At 47.4% G+C, this 25245-nt stretch overlaps 1 protein-coding gene across 1 annotated transcript in view; it reads left to right on the forward strand.

The window, feature by feature from the left end:
- Positions 1-25245, forward strand: part of fbln2 (fibulin 2) — a 139228-nt gene that overhangs the window by 36048 nt on the left and 77935 nt on the right. Inside the window, exons 3-4 of the mRNA XM_064967371.1 lie at positions 13673-15551; positions 18159-18285. Of these exons, the coding sequence (XP_064823443.1) occupies positions 13673-15551; positions 18159-18285 (2006 nt within the window). The remainder of the gene's footprint in view (positions 1-13672; positions 15552-18158; positions 18286-25245) is intronic.

The raw sequence follows: 25245 nt of genomic DNA on the forward strand, positions 1-25245 counted from the left end.
GTCTGTCTGCTACCTGTCTATCTACTTTTACCTGTGAGGTCAGTCTGTTATCTACCTTCACCTGTGAGGTCAGTCTGTTCTCTCTACCTTTACCTGTGAAGTCTGTCTGTTGTCTACCTTTTTCCTGTACCCTTGTCCCTTTTACCTGTGAAGTCTGTCTGTTATCTACCTTTACCCTTGAAGTCTGCCGGTTATCTACCTGTACCCTTGTCCCTTTTACCCGTGAAGCCTGTCTGTTATCTACCTTTACCTGTGAAGCTTGGCTCTGATCTACCTTTACCTGTGAAGCCTGTCTGTAATCTACCTTTACCTATCCTGTCTGCTACCTGCGTCCTGTCTGCTACCTGCTTCCTGTCTGCTACCTGCTTCCTGTCTGCTACCTGCTTCCTGTCTGCTACCTGCTTCCTGTCTGCTACCTGTCTGCCGGTTATCTAACTTTACCTGTGAAGTATGTCTGTTCGCTCTACCTTTACCTGTGAAGTTTGCCGGTTAGCTACCTTTACCTGTACCCTTGTCCTGTTTACCTGTGAAGTCTGTCTGTTAACTACCTTTACCTGTACCCTTGTCCCTTTTACCCGTGAAGCCTGTCTGTTATCTACCTTTACCTGTGAAGCCTGTCTGTTATCTACCTGTACCCTTGTCCCTTTTACCTGTGAAGCCTGTCTGTTATCTACCTTTACCTGTACCCTTGTCCCGTTTACCTGTGAAGCCTGTCTGTTATCTACCTTTACCTGTACCCTTGTCCCTTTTAACTGTGAAGCCTGTTTGTTATCTACCTTTACCTGTACCGTTGTCCCTTTTACCTGTGAAGTCTGTCTGTTATCTACCTTTACCTGTGAAGTCTGTCTGCTACCTGTCGATCTACCTTTACCTGTGAAGTTTGCCGGTTAGCTACCTTTACCTGTACCCTTGTCCCTTTTACCTGTGAAGCCTGTCTGTTATCTACCTTTAACTGTACCCTTGTCCCTTTTACCTGTGAAGCCTCTCTGTTATCTACCTTTACCTGTGAAGCCTCTCTGTTATCTACCTTTACCTGTGAATTATGTCTTATCTACCTTTACCTGTGAAGCCTGTCTGTAATCTACCTTTACCTGTCCTGTCTGCTACCTGTGTCCTGTCTGCTACCTGCTTCCTGTCTGCTACCTGCTTCTTGTCTGCTACCTGCCTGTCTGTTATCTACCTTTACCTGTGAAGTCTGCCGGTTAGCTACCTTTACCTGTACCCTTGTCCCTTTTACCCGTGAAGTCTGTCTGTTATCTACCTTTACCTGTGAAGTCTGTCTGCTACCTGTCTATCTACTTTTACCTGTGAGGTCAGTCTGTTATCTACCTTCACCTGTGAGGTCAGTCTGTTCTCTCTACCTTTACCTGTGAAGTCTGTCTGTTGTCTACCTTTTTCCTGTACCCTTGTCCCTTTTACCTGTGAAGTCTGTCTGTTATCTACCTTTACCCTTGAAGTCTGCCGGTTATCTACCTGTACCCTTGTCCCTTTTACCCGTGAAGCCTGTCTGTTATCTACCTTTACCTGTGAAGCTTGGCTCTGATCTACCTTTACCTGTGAAGCCTGTCTGTAATCTACCTTTACCTATCCTGTCTGCTACCTGCGTCCTGTCTGCTACCTGCTTCCTGTCTGCTACCTGCTTCCTGTCTGCTACCTGCTTCCTGTCTGCTACCTGCTTCCTGTCTGCTACCTGTCTGCCGGTTATCTAACTTTACCTGTGAAGTATGTCTGTTCGCTCTACCTTTACCTGTGAAGTTTGCCGGTTAGCTACCTTTACCTGTACCCTTGTCCTGTTTACCTGTGAAGTCTGTCTGTTAACTACCTTTACCTGTACCCTTGTCCCTTTTACCTGTGAAGCCTGTCTGTTATCTACCTTTACCTGTGAAGCCTGTCTGTTATCTACCTGTACCCTTGTCCCTTTTACCTGTGAAGCCTGTCTGTTATCTACCTTTACCTGTACCCTTGTCCCGTTTACCTGTGAAGCCTGTCTGTTATCTACCTTTACCTGTACCCTTGTCCCTTTTAACTGTGAAGCCTGTTTGTTATCTACCTTTACCTGTACCGTTGTCCCTTTTACCTGTGAAGCCTGTCTGTTATCTACCTTTACCTGTACCCTTGACCCTTTTACCTGTGAGGCCTGTCTGTTATCTACCTTTACCTGTACCCTTGTCCCTTTTACCTGTGAGGCCTGTCTGTTATCTACCTTTACCTGTACCCTTGTCCCTTTTACCTGTGAGGCCTGTCTGTTATCTACCTTTACCTGTGAAGCCTGTCTGTTATCTACCTGTACCCTTGTCCCGTTTACCTGTGAAGCTTGTCTGTTATCTACCTTTACCTGTACCATTGTCCCTTTTGCCTGTGAAGCCTGTCTGTTATCTACCTTTACCTGTACCCTTATCCCTTTTACCTGTGAAGTCTTTCTGTTATTTACCTTTTACCTGTGAAGTCTTTCTGTTATCTACCTTTACCTGTACCCTTATCCCTTTTACCTGTGTAGTCTTTCTGTTATTTACCTTTTACCTGTACCCTTATCCCTTTTACCTGTGAAGTCTTTCTGTTATTTACCTTTACCTGTACCCTTATCCCTTTTACCTGTGAAGTCTTTCTGTTATTTACCTTTACCTGTACCCTTATCTACCTTTACCTGTGAAGTCTGCCTGTCTACCTGTCTTCTACATGCTTCCTGTCTGCTACCTGCTTCCTGTCTGCTATCTTCTACCAGTGCTATTCTAGCACATTGCCTGTCTATCTACCTTTACCTGTGAAGTCTGCCTGTCTACCCGTCTTCTACCTGCTTCCTACTTCCTGTCTTCTACCTGCTTCCTGTGTGCTACCTGCTTCATGTCTTCTACCTGCTTCCTGTCTGCTATCTGCTACCTGTGCTATTCTAGCACATTGCCTGTCTATCTACCTTTACCTGTGAAGTCTGCCTGTCTGCTACCTGCTTCCTGCTTCTTGATTGCTACTTGGTTCCTGTCTGTTACCTATCTTCTACCTGTGCTATTCTAGCACATTGCCTGTCTATCTACCTTTACCTGTGAAGTCTACCTGTCTTCTACCTGCTTCCTGTCTGCTACCTGTCTGTTACCTCCTGCCTGTCTGCTATCTTCTACCTGTGCTATTCTAGCACATTGCCTGTCTATCTACCTTTACCTGTGAAGTCTGCATGTCTACCTGTCTGCTACCTGCTTCCTGTCCTCTACCTGCTTTCTGCTTCCTGACTTCTACTTGCTTCCTGTCTGCTACCTGCTTCTTGTCCACTACCTGCTACCTGCTTACTGTCTGCTACCTGCTTACTGTCAGCTACCTGCTTCCGGCTTCCTGTCTACTACCTGTTACCTGCTTCCTGTCTGCTACCTGATTCCTGTTTGCCATCTGCTTCCTGTCTGCTACCTGTCTGTCTGTTATCTACCTTTACCTGTGAAGTCTGACGGTTATCTAACTTTACCTGTGAAGTATGTTTGTTCGCTCTACCTTTACCTGTGAAGTCTGCCGGTGAGCTACCTTTACCTGTACCCTTATCCCTTTTACCTGTGAAGCCTGTCTGTTATCTACCTTTACCTGTGAATTCTGTCTTATCTACCTTTACCTGTGAAGCCTGTCTGTAATCTACCTTTACCTGTGAAGCCTGTCTGTAATCTACCTTTACCTGTGAAGCCTGTCTGTTATCTACCTTTACCTGTGAATTCTGTCTTATCTACCTTTACCTGTGAAGCCTGTCTGTTATCTACCTTTAACTTTACCCTTTTCCCTTTTACCTGTGAAGCCTGTCTGTTATCTACCTTTACCTGTGAATTCTGTCTTATCTACCTTTACCTGTGAAGCCTGTCTGTAATCTACCTTTACCTGTGAAGCCTGTCTGTAATCTACCTTTACCTGTCCTGTCTGCTACCTGCGTCCTGTCTGCTACCTGCTTCCTGTCTGCTACCTGCGTCCTGTCTGCTACCTGCCTTTCCTGTCTGCTACCTGCGTCCTGTCTGCTACCTGTCTGTTACCTCCTGCCTGTCTGCTATCTTCTACCTGTGCAAATCTAGCACATTGCCTGTCTATCTCCCTTTACCTGTGAAGTCTGCCTGTCTAACTGTCTGCTCCCTGTCTCCTACCTGCTTCCTTTCTGCTATCTTCTATCTGTGCAATTCTAGCACATTACCTGTCTATCTCCCTTTACCTGTGAAGTCTGCCTGTCTACCTGTCTGCTTCCTGTCTTCTACCTGCTTCATGTCTTCTACCTGCTTCCTCTCTGCTTCCTATCTGCTACCTGCTTCCTTTCTGCTATCTTCTATCTGTGCAATTCTAGCACATTGCCTGTCTATCTACCTTTACCTGTGAAGTCTGCCTGTCTACCTGTCTTCTACCTGCTTCCTGTCTTCTACCTGCTTCCTTTCTGCTATCTTCTATCTGTGCAATTCTAGCACATTACCTGTCTATCTCCCTTTACCTGTGAAGTCTGCCTGTCTACCTGTCTGCTTCCTGTCTTCTACCTGCTTCATGTCTTCTACCTGCTTCCTCTCTGCTTCCTATCTGCTACCTGCTTCCTTTCTGCTATCTTCTATCTGTGCAATTCTAGCACATTGCCTGTCTATCTACCTTTACCTGTGAAGTCTGCCTGTCTACCTGTCTTCTACCTGCTTCCTGTCTTCTACCTGCTTCCTGTCTTCTACCTGCTTCCTGTCTTCTACCTACTTCCTGTCTGCTACCTGCTTCCTGTCTGCTATCTTCTATCTGTGCTATTCTAGCACATTGCCTGTCTATCTACCTTTACCTGTGAAGTCTGCCTGTCTACCTGTCTTCTACCTGCTTCCTGTCTTCTACCTGCTTCCTGTCTTCTACCTGCTTCCTGTCTGCTACCTGCTTCCTGTCTGCTATCTTCTATCTGTGCTATTCTAGCACATTACCTGTCTATCTCCCTTTACCTGTGAAGTCTGCCTGTCTAACTGTCTGCTCCCTGTCTCCTACCTGCTTCCTTTCTGCTATCTTCTACCTGTGCAATTCTAGCACATTGCCTGTCTATCTACCTTTACCTGTGAATTATATCTGTCTACCTGTCTGCTTCCTGTCTGCTATCTGCTACCTGTTCTATTCACATTGCCTGTTTATCTACCTTTACCTGTGAAGTCTGCCTGTCTGCTACCTGCTTCCTGCTTCTTGATTGCTACTTGGTTCCTGTCTGTTACCTATCTTCTACCTGTGCTATTCTAGCACATTGCCTGTCTATCTACCTTTACCTGTGAAGTCTACCTGTCTTCTACCTGCTTCCTGTCTGCTACCTGTCTGTTACCTCCTGCCTGTCTGCTATCTTCTACCTGTGCTATTCTAGCACATTGCCTGTCTATCTACCTTTACCTGTGAAGTCTGCATGTCTACCTGTCTGCTACCTGCTTCCTGTCCTCTACCTGCTTTCTGCTTCCTGACTTCTACTTGCTTCCTGTCTGCTACCTGCTTCTTGTCCACTACCTGCTACCTGCTTACTGTCTGCTACCTGCTTACTGTCAGCTACCTGCTTCCGGCTTCCTGTCTACTACCTGTTACCTGCTTCCTGTCTGCTACCTGATTCCTGTTTGCCATCTGCTTCCTGTCTGCTACCTGTCTGTCTGTTATCTACCTTTACCTGTGAAGTCTGACGGTTATCTAACTTTACCTGTGAAGTATGTTTGTTCGCTCTACCTTTACCTGTGAAGTCTGCCGGTGAGCTACCTTTACCTGTACCCTTATCCCTTTTACCTGTGAAGCCTGTCTGTTATCTACCTTTACCTGTGAATTCTGTCTTATCTACCTTTACCTGTGAAGCCTGTCTGTAATCTACCTTTACCTGTGAAGCCTGTCTGTAATCTACCTTTACCTGTGAAGCCTGTCTGTTATCTACCTTTACCTGTGAATTCTGTCTTATCTACCTTTACCTGTGAAGCCTGTCTGTTATCTACCTTTAACTTTACCCTTTTCCCTTTTACCTGTGAAGCCTGTCTGTTATCTACCTTTACCTGTGAATTCTGTCTTATCTACCTTTACCTGTGAAGCCTGTCTGTAATCTACCTTTACCTGTGAAGCCTGTCTGTAATCTACCTTTACCTGTCCTGTCTGCTACCTGCGTCCTGTCTGCTACCTGCTTCCTGTCTGCTACCTGCGTCCTGTCTGCTACCTGCGTCCTGTCTGCTACCTGCGTCCTGTCTGCTACCTGTCTGTTACCTCCTGCCTGTCTGCTATCTTCTACTTGTGCAAATCTAGCACATTGCCTGTCTATCTCCCTTTACCTGTGAAGTCTGCCTGTCTAACTGTCTGCTCCCTGTCTCCTACCTGCTTCCTTTCTGCTATCTTCTATCTGTGCAATTCTAGCACATTACCTGTCTATCTCCCTTTACCTGTGAAGTCTGCCTGTCTACCTGTCTGCTTCCTGTCTTCTACCTGCTTCATGTCTTCTACCTGCTTCCTCTCTGCTTCCTATCTGCTACCTGCTTCCTTTCTGCTATCTTCTATCTGTGCAATTCTAGCACATTGCCTGTCTATCTACCTTTACCTGTGAAGTCTGCCTGTCTACCTGTCTTCTACCTGCTTCCTGTCTTCTACCTGCTTCCTTTCTGCTATCTTCTATCTGTGCAATTCTAGCACATTACCTGTCTATCTCCCTTTACCTGTGAAGTCTGCCTGTCTACCTGTCTGCTTCCTGTCTTCTACCTGCTTCATGTCTTCTACCTGCTTCCTCTCTGCTTCCTATCTGCTACCTGCTTCCTTTCTGCTATCTTCTATCTGTGCAATTCTAGCACATTGCCTGTCTATCTACCTTTACCTGTGAAGTCTGCCTGTCTACCTGTCTTCTACCTGCTTCCTGTCTTCTACCTGCTTCCTGTCTTCTACCTGCTTCCTGTCTTCTACCTACTTCCTGTCTGCTACCTGCTTCCTGTCTGCTACCTGCTTCCTGTCTGCTATCTTCTATCTGTGCTATTCTAGCACATTACCTGTCTATCTCCCTTTACCTGTGAAGTCTGCCTGTCTAACTGTCTGCTCCCTGTCTCCTACCTGCTTCCTTTCTGCTATCTTCTACCTGTGCAATTCTAGCACATTGCCTGTCTATCTACCTTTACCTGTGAATTATATCTGTCTACCTGTCTGCTTCCTGTCTGCTATCTGCTACCTGTTCTATTCACATTGCCTGTTTATCTACCTTTACCTGTGAAGTCTGCCTGTCTGCTACCTGCTTCCTGCTTCTTGATTGCTACTTGGTTCCTGTCTGTTACCTATCTTCTATCTGTGCTATTCTAGCACATTGCCTGTCTATCTACCTTTACCTGTGAAGTCTACCTGTCTTCTACCTGTTTCCTGTCTGCTACCTGCTTTCTGTCTGCTACTTGTCTGTTACCTCCTGCCTGTCTGCTATCTTCTACCTGTGCTATTCTAGCACATTGCCTCTCTATCTACCTTTACCTGTGAAGTCTGCCTGTCTACCTGTCTGCTACCTGCTTCCTGCTACCTGCTTCCTGTCATCTACCTGCTTTCTGCTTCCTGACTTCTACTTGCTTCCTTTCTGCTACCTGCTTCCTGTCTGCTACCTGTTTCCTGTCCTCTACCTGTCTGCTACCTGCTTCTTGTCCACTACCTGCTACCTGCTTACTGTCTGCTACCTGCTTACTGTCTGCTACCTGCTTACTGTCTGCTACCTGCTTACTGTCTGCTACCTGCTTACTGTCTGCTACCTGCTTACTGTCTGCTACCTGCTTCCTGTCTTCTACCTGCTTACTGTCTGCTACCTGTTTCCTGTCCTCTACCTGTCTGCTACCTGCTTCTTGTCCACTACCTGCTACCTGCTTACTGTCTGCTACCTGCTTACTGTCTGCTACCTGCTTACTGTCTGCTACCTGCTTACTGTCTGCTACCTGCTTCCTGTCTTCTACCTGCTTACTGTCTGCTACCTGTTACCTGCTTCCTGTCTGCTACCTGATTCCTGTTTGCCATCTGCTTCCTGTCTGCTACCTGATTCCTGTCTGCCATCTGCTTCATGTCTGATACCTGTTTCCTGTCTGCTACCTGCTTCCTGTCTTCTACCTGCTTCCGGTCTGCTATTCTAGCACATTGCCTGTCTATCTACCTTTACCTGTGAAGTCTGCCTGTCTACCTGTCTGCTACCTGCTTCCTGTCTGCTATTCTAGGACATTGCATGTCTTTAGGTGCCATTCCAGAGATGGTGTGGTGAACTATAGTTTAGATCTCAAACCAACTTTTTGATCAATAGATTCTTAATGTCTTCCCAGCTAACAAAATGGGTTCTGTGAAAATTCCCAGTCGTGCTGATGATTATAGAATGTTTGTATAAATCATTCGCCTGATGTTGCAAGAACGTTCCTAGAACACATTTAAGCTATAGGTTCCGAAAACACTGTCCAGTTGTGACGACGTTCATACAATGTTTAAGTTATGTGGCAACAGGACATTCCCTTAATGTTATAAGAATGCTGACAGAACAGCTGGCCTAAGTTCTTTAAAGGTACCCTGAACATTTCATTAACTTATGGGAGTTGTCTGGGGTTTTGCAAGAACATTCTTGTGATATTCACATAAGTTGCACAGAACATTCGGACAATGTTACACAATAAGAGAGTCCGTTTTTATGTGTGCCATCACAGCAGCAAGATTTGTGACCTGTTCCCACAAGAAAAGGGCAACCAATGAAGAACAAACACCATTGTAAATACAACCCATATTTATGTTTATTTATTTTCCATTTGGTACTTTAACTATTTGCACATCATTACAACACTGTATATAAACAATGTGACATTTGAAATGTCTCTACCTGGTTAAATAAAGGTGATCCGGTCTACCTGGTTAAATAAAGGTGATCCGGCCTACCTGGTTAAATAAAGGTGATCCGGCCTACCTGGTTAAATAAAGGTGATCCGGCCTACCTGGTTAAATAAAGGTGATCCGGCCTACCTGGTTAAATAAAGGTGATCCGGCCTACCTGGTTAAATAAAGGTGATCCGGCCTACCTGGTTAAATAAAGGTGATCCGGCCTACCTGGTTAAATAAAGGTGATCCGGCCTACCTGGTTAAATAAAGGTGATCCGGCCTACCTGGTTAAATAAAGGTGATCCGGCCTACCTGGCTAAATAAAGGTGATCCGGTCTACCTGGTTAAATAAAGGTAATAACGGTAAATAAAAAATAAAAAACTGTGTTCTTGGACCTTCAATGCTGTACATTTACATTTACATTTAAGTAATTTAGCAGACGCTCTTATCCAGAGCGACTTACAAATTGGTGAATTCACCTTCTGACATCAGTGGAACAGCCACTTTACAATAGTGCATCTAAATCATTTAAGGGGGGGTGAGAAGGATTGCTTGATCCTAGCCTAGGTATTCCTTGAATAGGTGGGGTTTCAGGTGTCTCCGGAAGGTGGTGATTGACTCCGCTGTCCTGGCGTCGTGAGGGAGTTTGTTCCACCATTGGGGGCCAGAGCAGCGAACAGTTTTGACTGGGCTGAGCGGGAACTGTACTTCCTCAGTGGTAGGGAGGCGAGCAGGCCAGAGGTGGATGAACGCAGTGCCCTTGTTTGGGTGTAGGGCCTGATCAGAGCCTGGAGGTACTGCGGTGCCGTTCCCCTCACAGCTCCATAGGCAAGCACCATGGTCTTGTAGCGGATGCGAGCTTCAACTGGAAGCCAGTGGAGAGAGCGGAGGAGCGGGGTGACGTGAGAGAACTTGGGAAGGTTGAACACCAGACGGGCTGCGGCGTTCTGGATGAGTTGTAGGGGTTTAATGGCACAGGCAGGGAGCCCAGCCAACAGCGAGTTGCAGTAATCCAGACGGGAGATGACAAGTGCCTGGATTAGGACCTGCGCCGCTTCCTGTGTGAGGCAGGGGCGTACTCTGCGGATGTTGTAGAGCATGAACCTACAGGAACGGGCCACCGCCTTGATGTTAGTTGTGAACGACAGGGTGTTGTCCAGGATCACGCCAAGATTCTTAGCGCTCTGGGAGGAGGACACAATGGAGTTGTCAACCGTGATGGCGAGATCATGGAACGGGCAGTCCTTCCCCGGGAGGAAGAGCAGCTCCGTCTTGCCGAGGTTCAGCTTGAGGTGGTGATCCATCATCCACACTGATATGTCTGCCAGACATGCAGAGATGCGATTCGCCACCTGGTCATCAGAAGGGGGAAAGGAGAAGATTAATTGTGTGTCGTCTGCATAGCAATGATAGGAGAGACCATGTGAGGTTATGACAGAGCCAAGTGACTTGGTGTATAGCGAGAATAGAAGAGGGCCTAGAACAGAGCCCTGGGGGACACCAGTGGTGAGAGCGCGTGGCGAGGAGACAGATTCTCGCCACGCCACCTGGTAGGAGCGACCTGTCAGGTAGGACGCAATCCAAGCGTGGGCCGCACCGGAGATGCCCAACTCGGAGAGGGTGGAGAGGAGGATCTGATGGTTCACAGTGTCGAAGGCAGCCGATAGGTCTAGAAGGATGAGAGCAGAGGAGAGAGAGTTAGCTTTAGCAGTGCGGAGCGCCTCCGTGATACAGAGAAGAGCAGTCTCAGTTGAATGACTAGTCTTGAAACCTGACTGATTTGGATCAAAAAGGTCATTCTGAGAGAGATAGCGGGAGAGCTGGCCAAGGACGGCACGTTCAAGAGTTTTGGAGAGAAAAGAAAGAAGGGATACTGGTCTGTAGTTGTTGACATCGGAGGGATCGAGTGTAGGTTTTTTCAGAAGGGGTGCAACTCTCGCTCTCTTGAAGACGGAAGGGACGTAGCCAGCGGTCAGGGATGAGTTGATGAGCGAGGTGAGGTAGGGGAGAAGGTCTCCGGAAATGGTCTGGAGAAGAGAGGAGGGGATAGGGTCAAGCGGGCAGGTTGTTGGGCGGCCGGCCGTCACAAGAAGGGAGATTTCATCTGGAGAGAGAGGGGAGAAAGAGGTCAGAGCACAGGGTAGGGCAGTGTGAGCAGAACCAGCGGTGTCGTTTGACTTAGCAAACGAGGATCGGATGTCGTCGACCTTCTTTTCAAAATGGTTGACGAAGTCATCTGCAGAGAGGGAGGAGGGGGAGGGGGAGGAGGATTCAGGAGGGAGGAGAAGGTGGCAAAGAGCTTCCTAGGGTTAGAGGCAGATGCTTGGAATTTAGAGTGGAAGAAAGTGGCTTTAGCAGCAGAGACAGAGGAGGAAAATGTAGAGAGGAGGGAGTGAAAGGATGCCAGGTCCGCAGGGAGGCGAGTTTTCCTCCATTTCCGCTCGGCTGCCCGGAGCACTGTTCTGTGAGCTCGCAATGAGTCGTCGAGCCACGGAGCGGGAGGGGAGGACCGAGCCGGCCTGGAGGATAGGGGACATAGAGAGTCAAAGGATGCAGAAAGGGAAGAGAGGAGGGTTGAGGAGGCAGAATCAGGAGATAGGTTGGAGAAGGTATGAGCAGAGGGAAGAGATGATAGGATGGAAGAGGAGAGAGTAGCGGGGGAGAGAGAGCGAAGGTTGGGACGGCGCGATGCCATCCGAGTAGGGGCAGTGTGGGAAGTGTTGGATGAGAGCGAGAGGGAAAAGGATGCAAGGTAGTGGTCGGAGACTTGGAGGGGAGTTGAAATGAGGTTAGTGGAAGAACAGCATCTAGTAAAGATGAGGTCGAGCGTATTGCCTGCCTTGTGAGTAGGGGGGGAAGGTGAGAGGGTAAGGTCAAAAGAGGAGAGGAGTGGAAAGAAGGAGGCAGAGAGGAATGAGTCAAAGGTAGACGTGGGGAGGTTAAAGTCGCCCAGGACTGTGAGAGGTGAGCCGTCCTCAGGAAAGGAGCTTATCAAGGCATCAAGCTCATTGATGAACTCTCCGAGGGAACCTGGAGGGCGATAAATGATAAGGATGTTAAGCTTGAAAGGGCTGGTAACTGTGACAGCATGGAATTCAAAGGAGGCGATAGACAGATGGGTAAGGGGAGAAAGAGAGAATGACCACTTGGGAGAGATGAGGATCCCGGTGCCACCACCCCGCTGACCAGAAGCTCTCGGGTGTGCGAGAACACGTGGGCGGACGAAGAGAGAGCAGTAGGAGTAGCAGTGTTGTCTGTGGTGATCCATGTTTCCGTCAGTGCCAAGAAGTCGAGGGACTGGAGGGAGGCATAGGCTGAGATGAACTCTGCCTTGTTGGCCGCAGATCGGCAGTTCCAGAGGCTACCGGAGACCTGGAACTCCACGTGGGTCGTGCGCGCTGGGACCACCAGATTAGGGTGGCCGCGGCCATGCGGTGTGGAGCGTTTGTATGGTCTGTGCAGAGAGGAGAGAACAGGGATAGATAGACACATAGTTGACAGGCTACAGAAGAGGCTACGCTAATGCAAAGGAGATTGGAATGACAAGTGGACTACACTTATCGAATGTTCAGAACGTTAAGCTTACGTAGCAAGAATCTTATTGACTAAAAAGATTGAAATGATACAGTACTGCTGGGGTAGGCTAGCTGGCAGTGGCTACGTTGTTGACACTACACTAATCAAGTCGTTCCGTCGAGTGTAATAGTTTCTACAGTGCTGCTATTCGGGGGCTAGCTGGCTAGCTAGCAGTGTTGATTACATAACGTTACGTTAAAAGAACGACAATAGCTGGCTAGCTAACCTAGAAAATCGCTCCAGACTACACAATTGTCTTAGATACAAAGACGGCTATGTAGCTAGCTAGCTACGATCAAACAAATCAAACCGTTGTACTGTAATGAAGTGAAATGAAAATGTGATACTACCTATGGAGCGAGGCGGAATGTTGACCGGGTTGTTGAAGTTCAATTCTGAAGACGTTGGCTAGCTGTTGGCTAGCTAGCTAGCAGTGACTCCTACGTTAAGGATGACAAATAGCTGGCTAGCTAACCTCGGTAAATTAAGATAATCACTCTAAGTCTACACACTCTAAACTACACAATTACCTTGGATACGAAGACAGCAAAGACAACTATGTAGCTAGCTATCACTACACTAATCGAGTCGTTGAGTGTAATAGTTTCTACAGTGCTAGTGGACGTTAGCTAGCTGCTGTGCTAGTGGACGTTAGCTAGCTGCTGGGCAGAAAGCAGTGTAGACTACGTTAGGATGACGAAATACGATAATTACGCAATTATCTTTGATACAAAGACGGCTATGTAGCTAGCTAAGAAGAAATTGCTAAGATTAGACAAATCAAACTGTTGTACTATAATGAAATGTAATGAAAAGTTATACTACCAGCGGACCGAAGTGTAGATGCGACCGCTCGCTCCAACCCGGAACCCGGAACATGTTTTGGTACCCATCCCCAGATCTGTGCCTTGACACAATCCTGTCTCAGAGGAATTCCTTCGACCTCATGACTTGGTTTTTGCTCTAACATGCACTGTCAACTGTGGGACCATATATAGACAGGTGTGTGCCTTTCCAAATCATGTCCAATCAATTGAATTTACCACAGGTGGACTCCAATAAAGTTTTCGAAACATCTCAAGGAAATTGTGGAACATTATGTAACCTATGAATATCACAAGACTATTCTTGCCAGACTACTCCCATAACTTTTTAAAGATTTAAGAACGGTTGTTCTACCAACATTCTTACAACATTAAGGAAATGTCCTGTGTAACCTAACTTAAACATTAAATTAATGTCATCACAAGGTTGTAACAATGTTTCACCAGGTGTTCTAGTAATGTTGTAACAAGGTTCTAACAATGTTCCCTCCAGGCGTGCCACTGTCCGTCCGACGGAGGTCAGCTGATGTGCTACCCTGTCCCAGGCTGTGGTCCCAGCAACCCCGGTGACCCCCACAAACCTATGCTGGCCACCATACAGGAGGGTCACCCTACCTACCCCCCTATCCATCCCTACCTCACACAGGACAAACTGAGAGAGACGGAGAGAGACAGACATGCTAAACCCCCCTTTAACACACAGGAGACACAGGCTATAGGATTACCCCCCTACAGCCGTCCTCCATACCCTTTCAACGGGCCAAAACTACCACCATCCAACAGCCCACACCTCCCCCCATTCCCAATCGATGCCCCTATTCCCTCGGACCACCTGCCCCTGTTCAAACCAGACCACATGACTGGGGATGGGGACTATGACTACCCTACTACAGACGCATCAGAACCACCTGATCTGGCCTACCCTACACCGTCCTCCTCTGTCACCTCTGTCTCCCACCCTGGGACAGGGGCTCCACAGCCGCGCCACGACAGGGGTAATAGTAAGAGCTACGATAAGTCTTATGATTGGGCTGATAATGGATATGGTAACAAGGCATATGATAGTAGAGATATGCAGGAGCTGAGGGAGATCTATGGAGTCCATGAGCCAACCACAGACAGTATGGTTACAGACAGAGTAGGACTGAGACACAGGCTAGGGCAGACAGACAGATCTACAGAGACAGACAGATCTCAGCATATAGGTAGGGTGAAGCTGACAGACAAGCTAAAGAAAACAGACAGGTTGATGACATTTGGACTTTACAAGGCCACCACAGATGGGTTCGGAGAGACAGGCAGCCCAGTTACTGACAGCCCAGTGACAGTAGAACACACCACTTCTAGCCAGCTTGAAGACACCACAGTAGAGACCAGCCCCCGCAGTACCAGCTCCAGCCACCAGGACACCACCTCGAACTGGAACAGACTCTCAGAGAGCCGGATTTACCCTCACTCTCAAGGGGCCAGTGCTGGGGACGCACTGGAGATCTGGGATAGAGGGATGGAGGGGGAGCAGGAGGAAGAGGAGGAGAGAGTAGATTCATTGGAGAATACCACAGGACCTGGGTGGAGAGACGTGTCTTATGATGGAGATTTGGATAAACAGGGGAGGAGAGGAGGAGAGGAGGAGAGAGAGAAGAGTACCCCTAGCAACCATGTGAAGGATGCAGGTGTCAGAGAACCTGGAAGTCACCAGGACAACACTACAGTAGAACACAGTACTACATCCCCCAGAAGGAATCGGGACCACATCACCCACAGGAAGCCTCACCACCACACCCTGACCCAGAAGCCTAAGCCTCACAATACTACCCCCAGGGAGTATGAGGTCGTCACAGACAGAACTACATCTCCCAGACTGCTTGACCACAACACAGATAGAACTACATATCCCAGACTGCCTGACCACCACACAGTCAAAACTTCAACTCCAAGAGAGCTTGATGTCAACACCGACAGACCTACAATCCCAAGACAAGCTGAGCACCACAGCCTCAACAGACAGCCTGATCACCATACCCTGACCAGGAAGCCTGACCCCTATGCAGTCAGAACTACAACTCCCAGAGAGCTGAACCACCACACAACCCACAGACAGCCTGATCACTATACCCTGACCAGACAGCCTGATCCCCATCACCCAGCTCCCAAGGACCCAGAGCAGCAACATACTCCTCCCAGGGTGAGATTCAGCCCAACCAGCCAGCCTTCTCTCAGGGTATCAGCTGATCTAGGTCACCACGGAAGTGAGCCTCTCCATAAGCAGTCCCAGACACTATTCAACCTGCAGAACAATGATGCAGAGGAGCATGAGAAGGAGGAGAAGGAGAGGGGATATGTTCCAGTCTTTCTCCCAAAAACTCAGGAGGGTGAGTAAAACACTTGACTGAACCTGGACGTTCTTGACTGAACCTGGACATTCTTGACTGAACCTGAACGTTCTTGACTGAACCTGGACATTCTTGACTGAACCTGGACGTTCTTGACTGAACCTGGATGTTCTTTATTGTTTAGTATCTGGAAGCTGAGAAGGTTGAAAGCGCCATAGTTTTAAAGTTAGATGAGTGGGTCTGGTCCAGGTGTTTCTGTTGGCAGCTGTGTGTCTGGTCCAGGTGTTTCTCTTGAGGCAGCTGTGTGTCTGGTCCAGGTGTTTCTGTTGAGGCAGCTGTGTGTCTGGTCCAGGCATTTCTGTTGAGGCAGCTGTATGTCTGGTCCAGATGTTTCTGTTGAGGCAGCTGTGTGTCTGGTCCAGGCATCTCTGTTGAGGCAGCTGTATGTCTGGTCCAGGTGTTTCGGTTGAGGCAGCTGTGTGTCTGGTCCAGATGTTTCTGTTGAGGCAGCTGTGTGTCTGGTCCAGATGTTTCTGTTGAGGCAGCTGTGTGTCTGGTCCAGATGTTTCTGTTGAGGCAGCTGTGTGTCTGGTCCAGATGTTTCTGTTGAGGCCGATGTGTGTCTGGTCCAGGTGTTTCTGTTGAGGCAGCTGTATGCCTGGTCCAGATGTTTCTGTTGAGGCAGCTGTGTGTCTGGTCCAGATGTTTCTGTTGAGGCAGCTGTGTGTCTGGTCCAGGTGTTACTGTTGAGGCAGCTGTGTGTCTGGTCCAGGTGTTTCTGTTGAGGAAGCTGTGTGTCTGGTCCAGGTGTTTATGTTGAGGCAGCTGTGTGTCTGGTCCAGGTGTTTCTGTTGAGGCAGCTGTGTGTTTGGTCCAAGTGTTTCTGTTGAGGCAGCTGTGTGTCTGGTCCAAGTTTTTCTGTTGAGGCAGCTGTGTGTCTGGTCCAGGTGTTTCTGTTGAGGCAGCTGTGTGTCTGGTCCAGGTGTTTCGGTTGAGGCAGCTGTGTGTCTGGTCCAGGTGTTTCTGTTGGGGCAGCTGTATGCCTGGTCCAGATGTTTCTGTTGAGGCAGCTGTGTGTCTGGTCCAGATGTTTCTGTTGAGGCCGCTGTGTGTCTGGTCCAGGTGTTTCTGTTGAGGCAGCTGTATGCCTGGTCCAGATGTTTCTGTTGAGGCAGCTGTGTGTCTGGTCCAGATGTTTCTGTTGAGGCAGCTGTGTGTCTGGTCCAGGTGTTTCTGTTGAGGCAGCTGTGTGTCTGGTCCAGGTGTTTCTGTTGAGGCAGCTGTGTGTCTGGTCCAGGTGTTTCTGTTGAGGCAGCTGTGTGTCTGGTCCAGGTGTTTCTGTTGAGGCAGCTGTGTGTCTGGTCCAAGTGTTTCTGTTGAGGCAGCTGTGTGTCTGGTCCAGGTTTTTCTGTTGAGGCAGCTGTGTGTCTGGTCCAGGTATTTCTGTTGAGGCAGCTGTGTGTCTGGTCCAGGTGTTTCTGTTGAGGCAGCTGTGTGTCTGGTCCAGGTGTTTCTGTTGAGGCAGCTGTGTGTCTGGTCCAGGTGTTTCTGTTGAGGCAGCTGTGTGTCCGGTCCAAGTGTTTCTGTTGAGGCAGCTGTGTGTCCGGTCCAAGTGTTTCTGTTGAGGCAGCTCTATGTCTGGTCCAGGTGTTTCTGTTGAGGCAGCTGTGTGTCTGGTCCAGGTGTTTCTGTTGGCAGCTGTATGTCTGGTCCAGGTGTTTCTGTTGAGGCAGCTGTGTGTCTGGTCCAGGTGTTTCTGTTGGCAGCTGTATGTCTGGTCCAGGTGTTTCTGCTGTCTGCTCTGTGTGTCTGGCCCAGGTGTTTCTGTTGAGGCAGCTGTGTGTCTGGTCCAGGTGTTTCTGTTGGCAGCTGTATGTCTGGTCCAGGTGTTTCTGTTGTCTGCTCTGTGTCTGGTCCAGGTGTTTCTGTTGGCAGCTGTATGTCTGGGCCAGGTGTTTCTGTTGTCTGCTCTGTGTCTGGTCCAGGTGTTTCTGTTGTCTGCTCTGTGTCTGGTCCAGGTGTTTCTGTTGGCAGCTGAATGTCTGGTCCAGGTGTTTCTGTTGTCTGCTCTGTGTCTGCTCTGTATTTGTATTTTGCTGTGTTTGTCTTTTGTATCTATGTGTCTTTCGAGCCACAGTGGTCTAAGGCACTTTATCGCAGCTGTGCCACTAGAGATTCTGGGTTCGAGTCCAAGCTCTGTCGCAGCCGGCAGCGACCGGGAGGCCCTTGGGGCGGTGCACAATTGGCCCAGCGTCGTCCGGGTGAGGGAGGGTTTGGCCGGCAGGGATATCCTTGTCTCATCGCACACTAGCAACTCCTGTGGCGGGCCGGGTGCAGTGCATGCTGACCAGGTCGCCAGGTGTACGGTGTTTCCTCCGACACATTGGTGCAGCCCGGATGGGCATTGTGTCAAGAAGCAGTGCTTGGGTTGTGTTTCGGAGGACCCACAGCTCTCGACCTTCGTCTCTCCCGAGTCCGTACGGGAGTTGCAGCGATGAGACAAGACTGTAACTACCATTTGGATACCAGGAAACTGGGGAGAAAAAAGTGTATCTCTTTCTTTATAAAGATGTGGTTGAGAGGTTGTGTGTGTGTGTGCACTATATATCATGTGTACTATGTGTGTTATTGCCTCTGTATCTCCAGCTGGTCCTGGTCCGTCTTCTCTCTACATGGTGGAGAGATGCTGTGAGGTGGGCCAGAGGTGGGCATCAGAGAACCAACACTGTAACAACATGCCGTTGTTGAAGGACGATAAACACTCTGTCTGCAGGTTAGTCTGCACCACCAGGACCTAGTGTAATATGATGTTAGTCTGCACCACCAGGGCCTAGTGTAATATGATGTTAGTCTGCACCACCAGGACCTAGTGTAATATGATGTTAGTCTGCACCAGGACCTAGTGTAATATGATGTTAGTCTTCTCCAGGGCCTAGTGTAATATGATGTTAGTCTGCACCACCAGGGCCAAGTGTAATATGATGTTAGTCTTCTCCAGGGCCTAGTGTAATATGATGTTAGTCTGCACCACCAGGGCCAAGTGTAATATGATGTTAGTCTGCACCACCAGGGCCAAGTGTAATATGATGTTAGTCTGCACCACCAGGGCCAAGTGTAATATGATGTTAGTCTGCACCACCAGGGCCTAGTGTAATATGATGTTAGTCTGCACCACCAGGACCTAGTGTAATATGATGTTAGTCTGCTCCACCAGGACCTAGTGTAATATGATGTTAGTCTGCACCACCAGGGCCAAGTGTAATATGATGTTAGTCTGCACCACCAGGGCCAAGTGTAATATGATGTTAGTCTGCACCTGCAGGACCTAGTGTAATATGATGTTAGTCTGCACCACCAGGACCTAGTGTAATATGATGTTAGTCTGCACCACCAGGGCCTAGTGTAATATGATGTTAGTCTGCACCACCAGGACCTAGTGTAATATGATGTTAGTCTGCACCACCAGGACCTAGTGTAATATGATGTTAGTCTGCACCACCAGGGCCTAGTGTAATATGATGTTAGTCTTCTCCAGGGCCTAGTGTAATATGATGTTAGTCTGCTCCAGGGCCTAGTGTAATATGATGTTAGTCTGCACCACCAGGACCTAGTGTAATATGATGTTAGTCTGCTCCAGGGCCTAGTGTAATATGATGTTAGTCTGCACCACCAGGACCTAGTGTAATATGATGTTAGTCTGCACCACCAGGACCTAGTGTAATATGATGTTAGTCTGCACCACCAGGACCTAGTGTAATATGATGTTAGTCTGCACCACCAGGGCCTAGTGTAATATGATGTTAGTCTTCTCCAGGACCTAGTGTAATATGATGTTAGTCTGCACCACCAGGACCTAGTGTAATATGATGTTAGTCTGCTCCAGGGCCTAGTGTAATATGATGTTAGTCTGCACCACCAGGACCTAGTGTAATATGATGTTAGTCTGCACCACCAGGACCTAGTGTAATATGATGTTAGTCTGCACCAGCAGGACCTAGTATAATATGATGTTAGTCTGCACCACCAGGGCCTAGTGTAATATGATGTTAGTCTGCACCACCAGGACCTAGTGTAATATGATGTTAGTCTGCTCCAGGGCCTAGTGTAATATGATGTTAGTCTTCTCCAGGGCCTAGTGTAATATGATGTTAGTCTGCTCCAGGGCCTAGTGTAATATGATGTTAGTCTTCTCCAGGGCCAAGTGTAATATGATGTTAGTCTGCACCACCAGGACCTAGTGTAATATGATGTTAGTCTGCACCACCAGGGCCTAGTGTAATATGATGTTAGTCTGCTCCAGGACCTAGTGTAATATGATGTTAGTCTGCACCACCAGGACCTAGTGTAATATGATGTTAGTCTTCTCCAGGGCCTAGTGTAATATGATGTTAGTCTGCTCCAGGGCCTAGTGTAATATGATGTTAGTCTGCACCACCAGGACCTAGTGTAATATGATGTTAGTCTGCTCCACCAGGGCCTAGTATAATATGATGTTAGTCTGCACCACCAGGACCTAGTGTAATATGATGTTAGTCTGCTCCACCAGGGCCTAGTATAATATGATGTTAGTCTGCACCACCAGGACCTAGTGTAATATGATGTTAGTCTGCACCACCAGGACCTAGTGTAATATGATGTTAGTCTGCTCCACCAGGGCCTAGTGTAATATGATGTTAGTCTGCACCACCAGGGCCTAGTGTAATATGATGTTAGTCTGCACCACCAGGGCCTAGTGTAATATGATGTTAGTCTGCACCACCAGGGCCTAGTGTAATATGATATTAGTCTTCTCCAGGGCCTAGTGTAATATGATGTTAGTCTGCACCACCAGGGCCTAGTGTAATATGATGTTAGTCTTCTCCAGGGCCTAGTGTAATATGATGTTAGTCTGCTCCAGGACCTAGTGTAATATGATGTTAGTCTGCATCACCAGGATCTAGTGTAATATGATGTTAGTCTGCACCACCAGGGCCTAGTGTAATATGATGTTAGTCTTCTCCAGGGCCTAGTGTAATATGATGTTAGTCTGCACCACCAGGACCTAGTGTAATATGATGTTAGTCTTCTCCAGGGCCTAGTGTAATATGATGTTAGTCTGCTCCAGGGCCTAGTGTAATATGATGTTAGTCTGCACCACCAGGACCTAGTGTAATATGATGTTAGTCTGCTCCAGGACCTAGTGTAATATGATGTTAGTCTGCATCACCATGACCTAGTGTAATATGATGTTAGTCTGCACCACCAGGGCCTAGTGTAATATGATGTTAGTCTTCTCCAGGGCCTAGTGTAATATGATGTTAGTCTGCACCACCAGGACCTAGTGTAATATGATGTTAGTCTTCTCCAGGGCCTAGTGTAATATGATGTTAGTCTGCTCCAGGGCCTAGTGTAATATGATGTTAGTCTGCACCACCAGGACCTAGTGTAATATGATGTTAGTCTGCTCCAGGGCCTAGTGTAATATGATGTTAGTCTGCACCACCAGGACCTAGTGTAATATGATGTTAGTCTGCTCCAGGACCTAGTGTAATATGATGTTAGTCTGCTCCAGGGCCTAGTGTAATATGATGTTAGTCTGCACCACCAGGGCCTAGTGTAATATGATGTTAGTCTTCTCCAGGGCCTAGTGTAATATGATGTTAGTCTGCACCACCAGGACCTAGTGTAATATGATGTTAGTCTTCTCCAGGGCCTAGTGTAATATGATGTTAGTCTGCATCACCAGGGCCTAGTGTAATATGATGTTAGTCTTCTCCAGGGCCTAGTGTAATATGATGTTAGTCTGCATCACCAGGGCCTAGTGTAATATGATGTTAGTCTGCACCACCAGGACCTAGTGTAATATGATGTTAGTCTGCTCCAGGACCTAGTGTAATATGATGTTAGTCTGCATCACCAGGGCCTAGTGTAATATGATGTTAGTCTGCACCACCAGGACCTAGTGTAATATGATGTTAGTCTGCTCCAGGACCTAGTGTAATATGATGTTAGTCTTCTCCAGGGCCTAGTGTAATATGATGTTAGTCTGCACCACCAGGACCTAGTGTAATATGATGTTAGTCTGCACCACCAGGACCTAGTGTAATATGATGTTAGTCTGCACCACCAGGACCTAGTGTAATATGATGTTAGTCTGCTCCAGGACCTAGTGTAATATGATGTTAGTCTGCTCCAGGACATAGTGTAATATGATGTTAGTCTGCACCACCAGGACCTAGTGTAATATGATGTTAGTCTTCTCCAGGGCCTAGTGTAATATGATGTTAGTCTGCTCCAGGGCCTAGTGTAATATGATGTTAGTCTGCACCACCAGGACCTAGTGTAATATGATGTTAGTCTGCTCCAGGACCTAGTGTAATATGATGTTAGTCTGCTCCAGGGCCTAGTGTAATATGATGTTAGTCTGCACCACCAGGGCCTAGTGTAATATGATGTTAGTCTTCTCCAGGGCCTAGTGTAATATGATGTTAGTCTGCACCACCAGGACCTAGTGTAATATGATGTTAGTCTTCTCCAGGGCCTAGTGTAATATGATGTTAGTCTGCATCACCAGGGCCTAGTGTAATATGATGTTAGTCTTCTCCAGGGCCTAGTGTAATATGATGTTAGTCTGCATCACCAGGGCCTAGTGTAATATGATGTTAGTCTGCACCACCAGGACCTAGTGTAATATGATGTTAGTCTGCTCCAGGACCTAGTGTAATATGATGTTAGTCTTCTCCAGGGCCTAGTGTAATATGATGTTAGTCTGCACCACCAGGACCTAGTGTAATATGATGTTAGTCTGCACCACCAGGACCTAGTGTAATATGATGTTAGTCTTCTCCAGGGCCTAGTGTAATATGATGTTAGTCTGCACCACCAGGACCTAGTGTAATATGATGTTAGTCTGCTCCAGGACCTAGTGTAATATGATGTTAGTCTGCACCACCAGGACCTAGTGTAATATGATGTTAGTCTGCTCCACCAGGGCCTAGTATAATATGATGTTAGTCTGCACCACCAGGACCTAGTGTAATATGATGTTAGTCTGCTCCACCAGGGCCTAGTATAATATGATGTTAGTCTGCACCACCAGGACCTAGTGTAATATGATGTTAGTCTGCACCACCAGGACCTAGTGTAATATGATGTTAGTCTGCTCCACCAGGGCCTAGTGTAATATGATGTTAGTCTGCACCACCAGGGCCTAGTGTAATATGATGTTAGTCTGCACCACCAGGGCCTAGTGTAATATGATGTTAGTCTGCACCACCAGGGCCTAGTGTAATATGATATTAGTCTTCTCCAGGGCCTAGTGTAATATGATGTTAGTCTGCACCACCAGGGCCTAGTGTAATATGATGTTAGTCTTCTCCAGGGCCTAGTGTAATATGATGTTAGTCTGCTCCAGGACCTAGTGTAATATGATGTTAGTCTGCATCACCAGGATCTAGTGTAATATGATGTTAGTCTGCACCACCAGGGCCTAGTGTAATATGATGTTAGTCTTCTCCAGGGCCTAGTGTAATATGATGTTAGTCTGCACCACCAGGACCTAGTGTAATATGATGTTAGTCTTCTCCAGGGCCTAGTGTAATATGATGTTAGTCTGCTCCAGGGCCTAGTGTAATATGATGTTAGTCTGCACCACCAGGACCTAGTGTAATATGATGTTAGTCTGCTCCAGGACCTAGTGTAATATGATGTTAGTCTGCATCACCATGACCTAGTGTAATATGATGTTAGTCTGCACCACCAGGGCCTAGTGTAATATGATGTTAGTCTTCTCCAGGGCCTAGTGTAATATGATGTTAGTCTGCACCACCAGGACCTAGTGTAATATGATGTTAGTCTTCTCCAGGGCCTAGTGTAATATGATGTTAGTCTGCTCCAGGGCCTAGTGTAATATGATGTTAGTCTGCACCACCAGGACCTAGTGTAATATGATGTTAGTCTGCTCCAGGGCCTAGTGTAATATGATGTTAGTCTGCACCACCAGGACCTAGTGTAATATGATGTTAGTCTGCTCCAGGACCTAGTGTAATATGATGTTAGTCTGCTCCAGGGCCTAGTGTAATATGATGTTAGTCTGCACCACCAGGGCCTAGTGTAATATGATGTTAGTCTTCTCCAGGGCCTAGTGTAATATGATGTTAGTCTGCACCACCAGGACCTAGTGTAATATGATGTTAGTCTTCTCCAGGGCCTAGTGTAATATGATGTTAGTCTGCATCACCAGGGCCTAGTGTAATATGATGTTAGTCTTCTCCAGGGCCTAGTGTAATATGATGTTAGTCTGCATCACCAGGGCCTAGTGTAATATGATGTTAGTCTGCACCACCAGGACCTAGTGTAATATGATGTTAGTCTGCTCCAGGACCTAGTGTAATATGATGTTAGTCTGCATCACCAGGGCCTAGTGTAATATGATGTTAGTCTGCACCACCAGGACCTAGTGTAATATGATGTTAGTCTGCTCCAGGACCTAGTGTAATATGATGTTAGTCTTCTCCAGGGCCTAGTGTAATATGATGTTAGTCTGCACCACCAGGACCTAGTGTAATATGATGTTAGTCTGCACCACCAGGACCTAGTGTAATATGATGTTAGTCTGCACCACCAGGACCTAGTGTAATATGATGTTAGTCTGCTCCAGGACCTAGTGTAATATGATGTTAGTCTGCTCCAGGACATAGTGTAATATGATGTTAGTCTGCACCACCAGGACCTAGTGTAATATGATGTTAGTCTTCTCCAGGGCCTAGTGTAATATGATGTTAGTCTGCTCCAGGGCCTAGTGTAATATGATGTTAGTCTGCACCACCAGGACCTAGTGTAATATGATGTTAGTCTGCTCCAGGACCTAGTGTAATATGATGTTAGTCTGCTCCAGGGCCTAGTGTAATATGATGTTAGTCTGCACCACCAGGGCCTAGTGTAATATGATGTTAGTCTTCTCCAGGGCCTAGTGTAATATGATGTTAGTCTGCACCACCAGGACCTAGTGTAATATGATGTTAGTCTTCTCCAGGGCCTAGTGTAATATGATGTTAGTCTGCATCACCAGGGCCTAGTGTAATATGATGTTAGTCTTCTCCAGGGCCTAGTGTAATATGATGTTAGTCTGCATCACCAGGGCCTAGTGTAATATGATGTTAGTCTGCACCACCAGGACCTAGTGTAATATGATGTTAGTCTGCTCCAGGACCTAGTGTAATATGATGTTAGTCTTCTCCAGGGCCTAGTGTAATATGATGTTAGTCTGCACCACCAGGACCTAGTGTAATATGATGTTAGTCTGCACCACCAGGACCTAGTGTAATATGATGTTAGTCTTCTCCAGGGCCTAGTGTAATATGATGTTAGTCTGCACCACCAGGACCTAGTGTAATATGATGTTAGTCTTCTCCAGGACCTAGTGTAATATGATGTTAGTCTGCACCACCAGGACCTAGTGTAATATGATGTTAGTCTGCACCACCAGGACCTAGTGTAATATGATGTTAGTCTTCTCCAGGGCCTAGTGTAATATGATGTTAGTCTGCACCACCAGGACCTAGTGTAATATGATGTTAGTCTGCACCACCAGGGCCTAGTGTAATATGATGTTAGTCTGCACCACCAGGACCTAGTGTAATATGATGTTAGTCTGCACCACCAGGACCTAGTGTAATATGATGTTAGTCTGCACCAGCAGAACCTAGTGTAATATGATGTTAGTCTGCACCACCAGGGCCTAGTGTAATATGAT

This window comes from Oncorhynchus masou, chromosome 6, assembly GCF_036934945.1.
Source record: "Oncorhynchus masou masou isolate Uvic2021 chromosome 6, UVic_Omas_1.1, whole genome shotgun sequence".
Classification (NCBI taxonomy): Eukaryota; Metazoa; Chordata; class Actinopteri; order Salmoniformes; family Salmonidae; genus Oncorhynchus; species Oncorhynchus masou.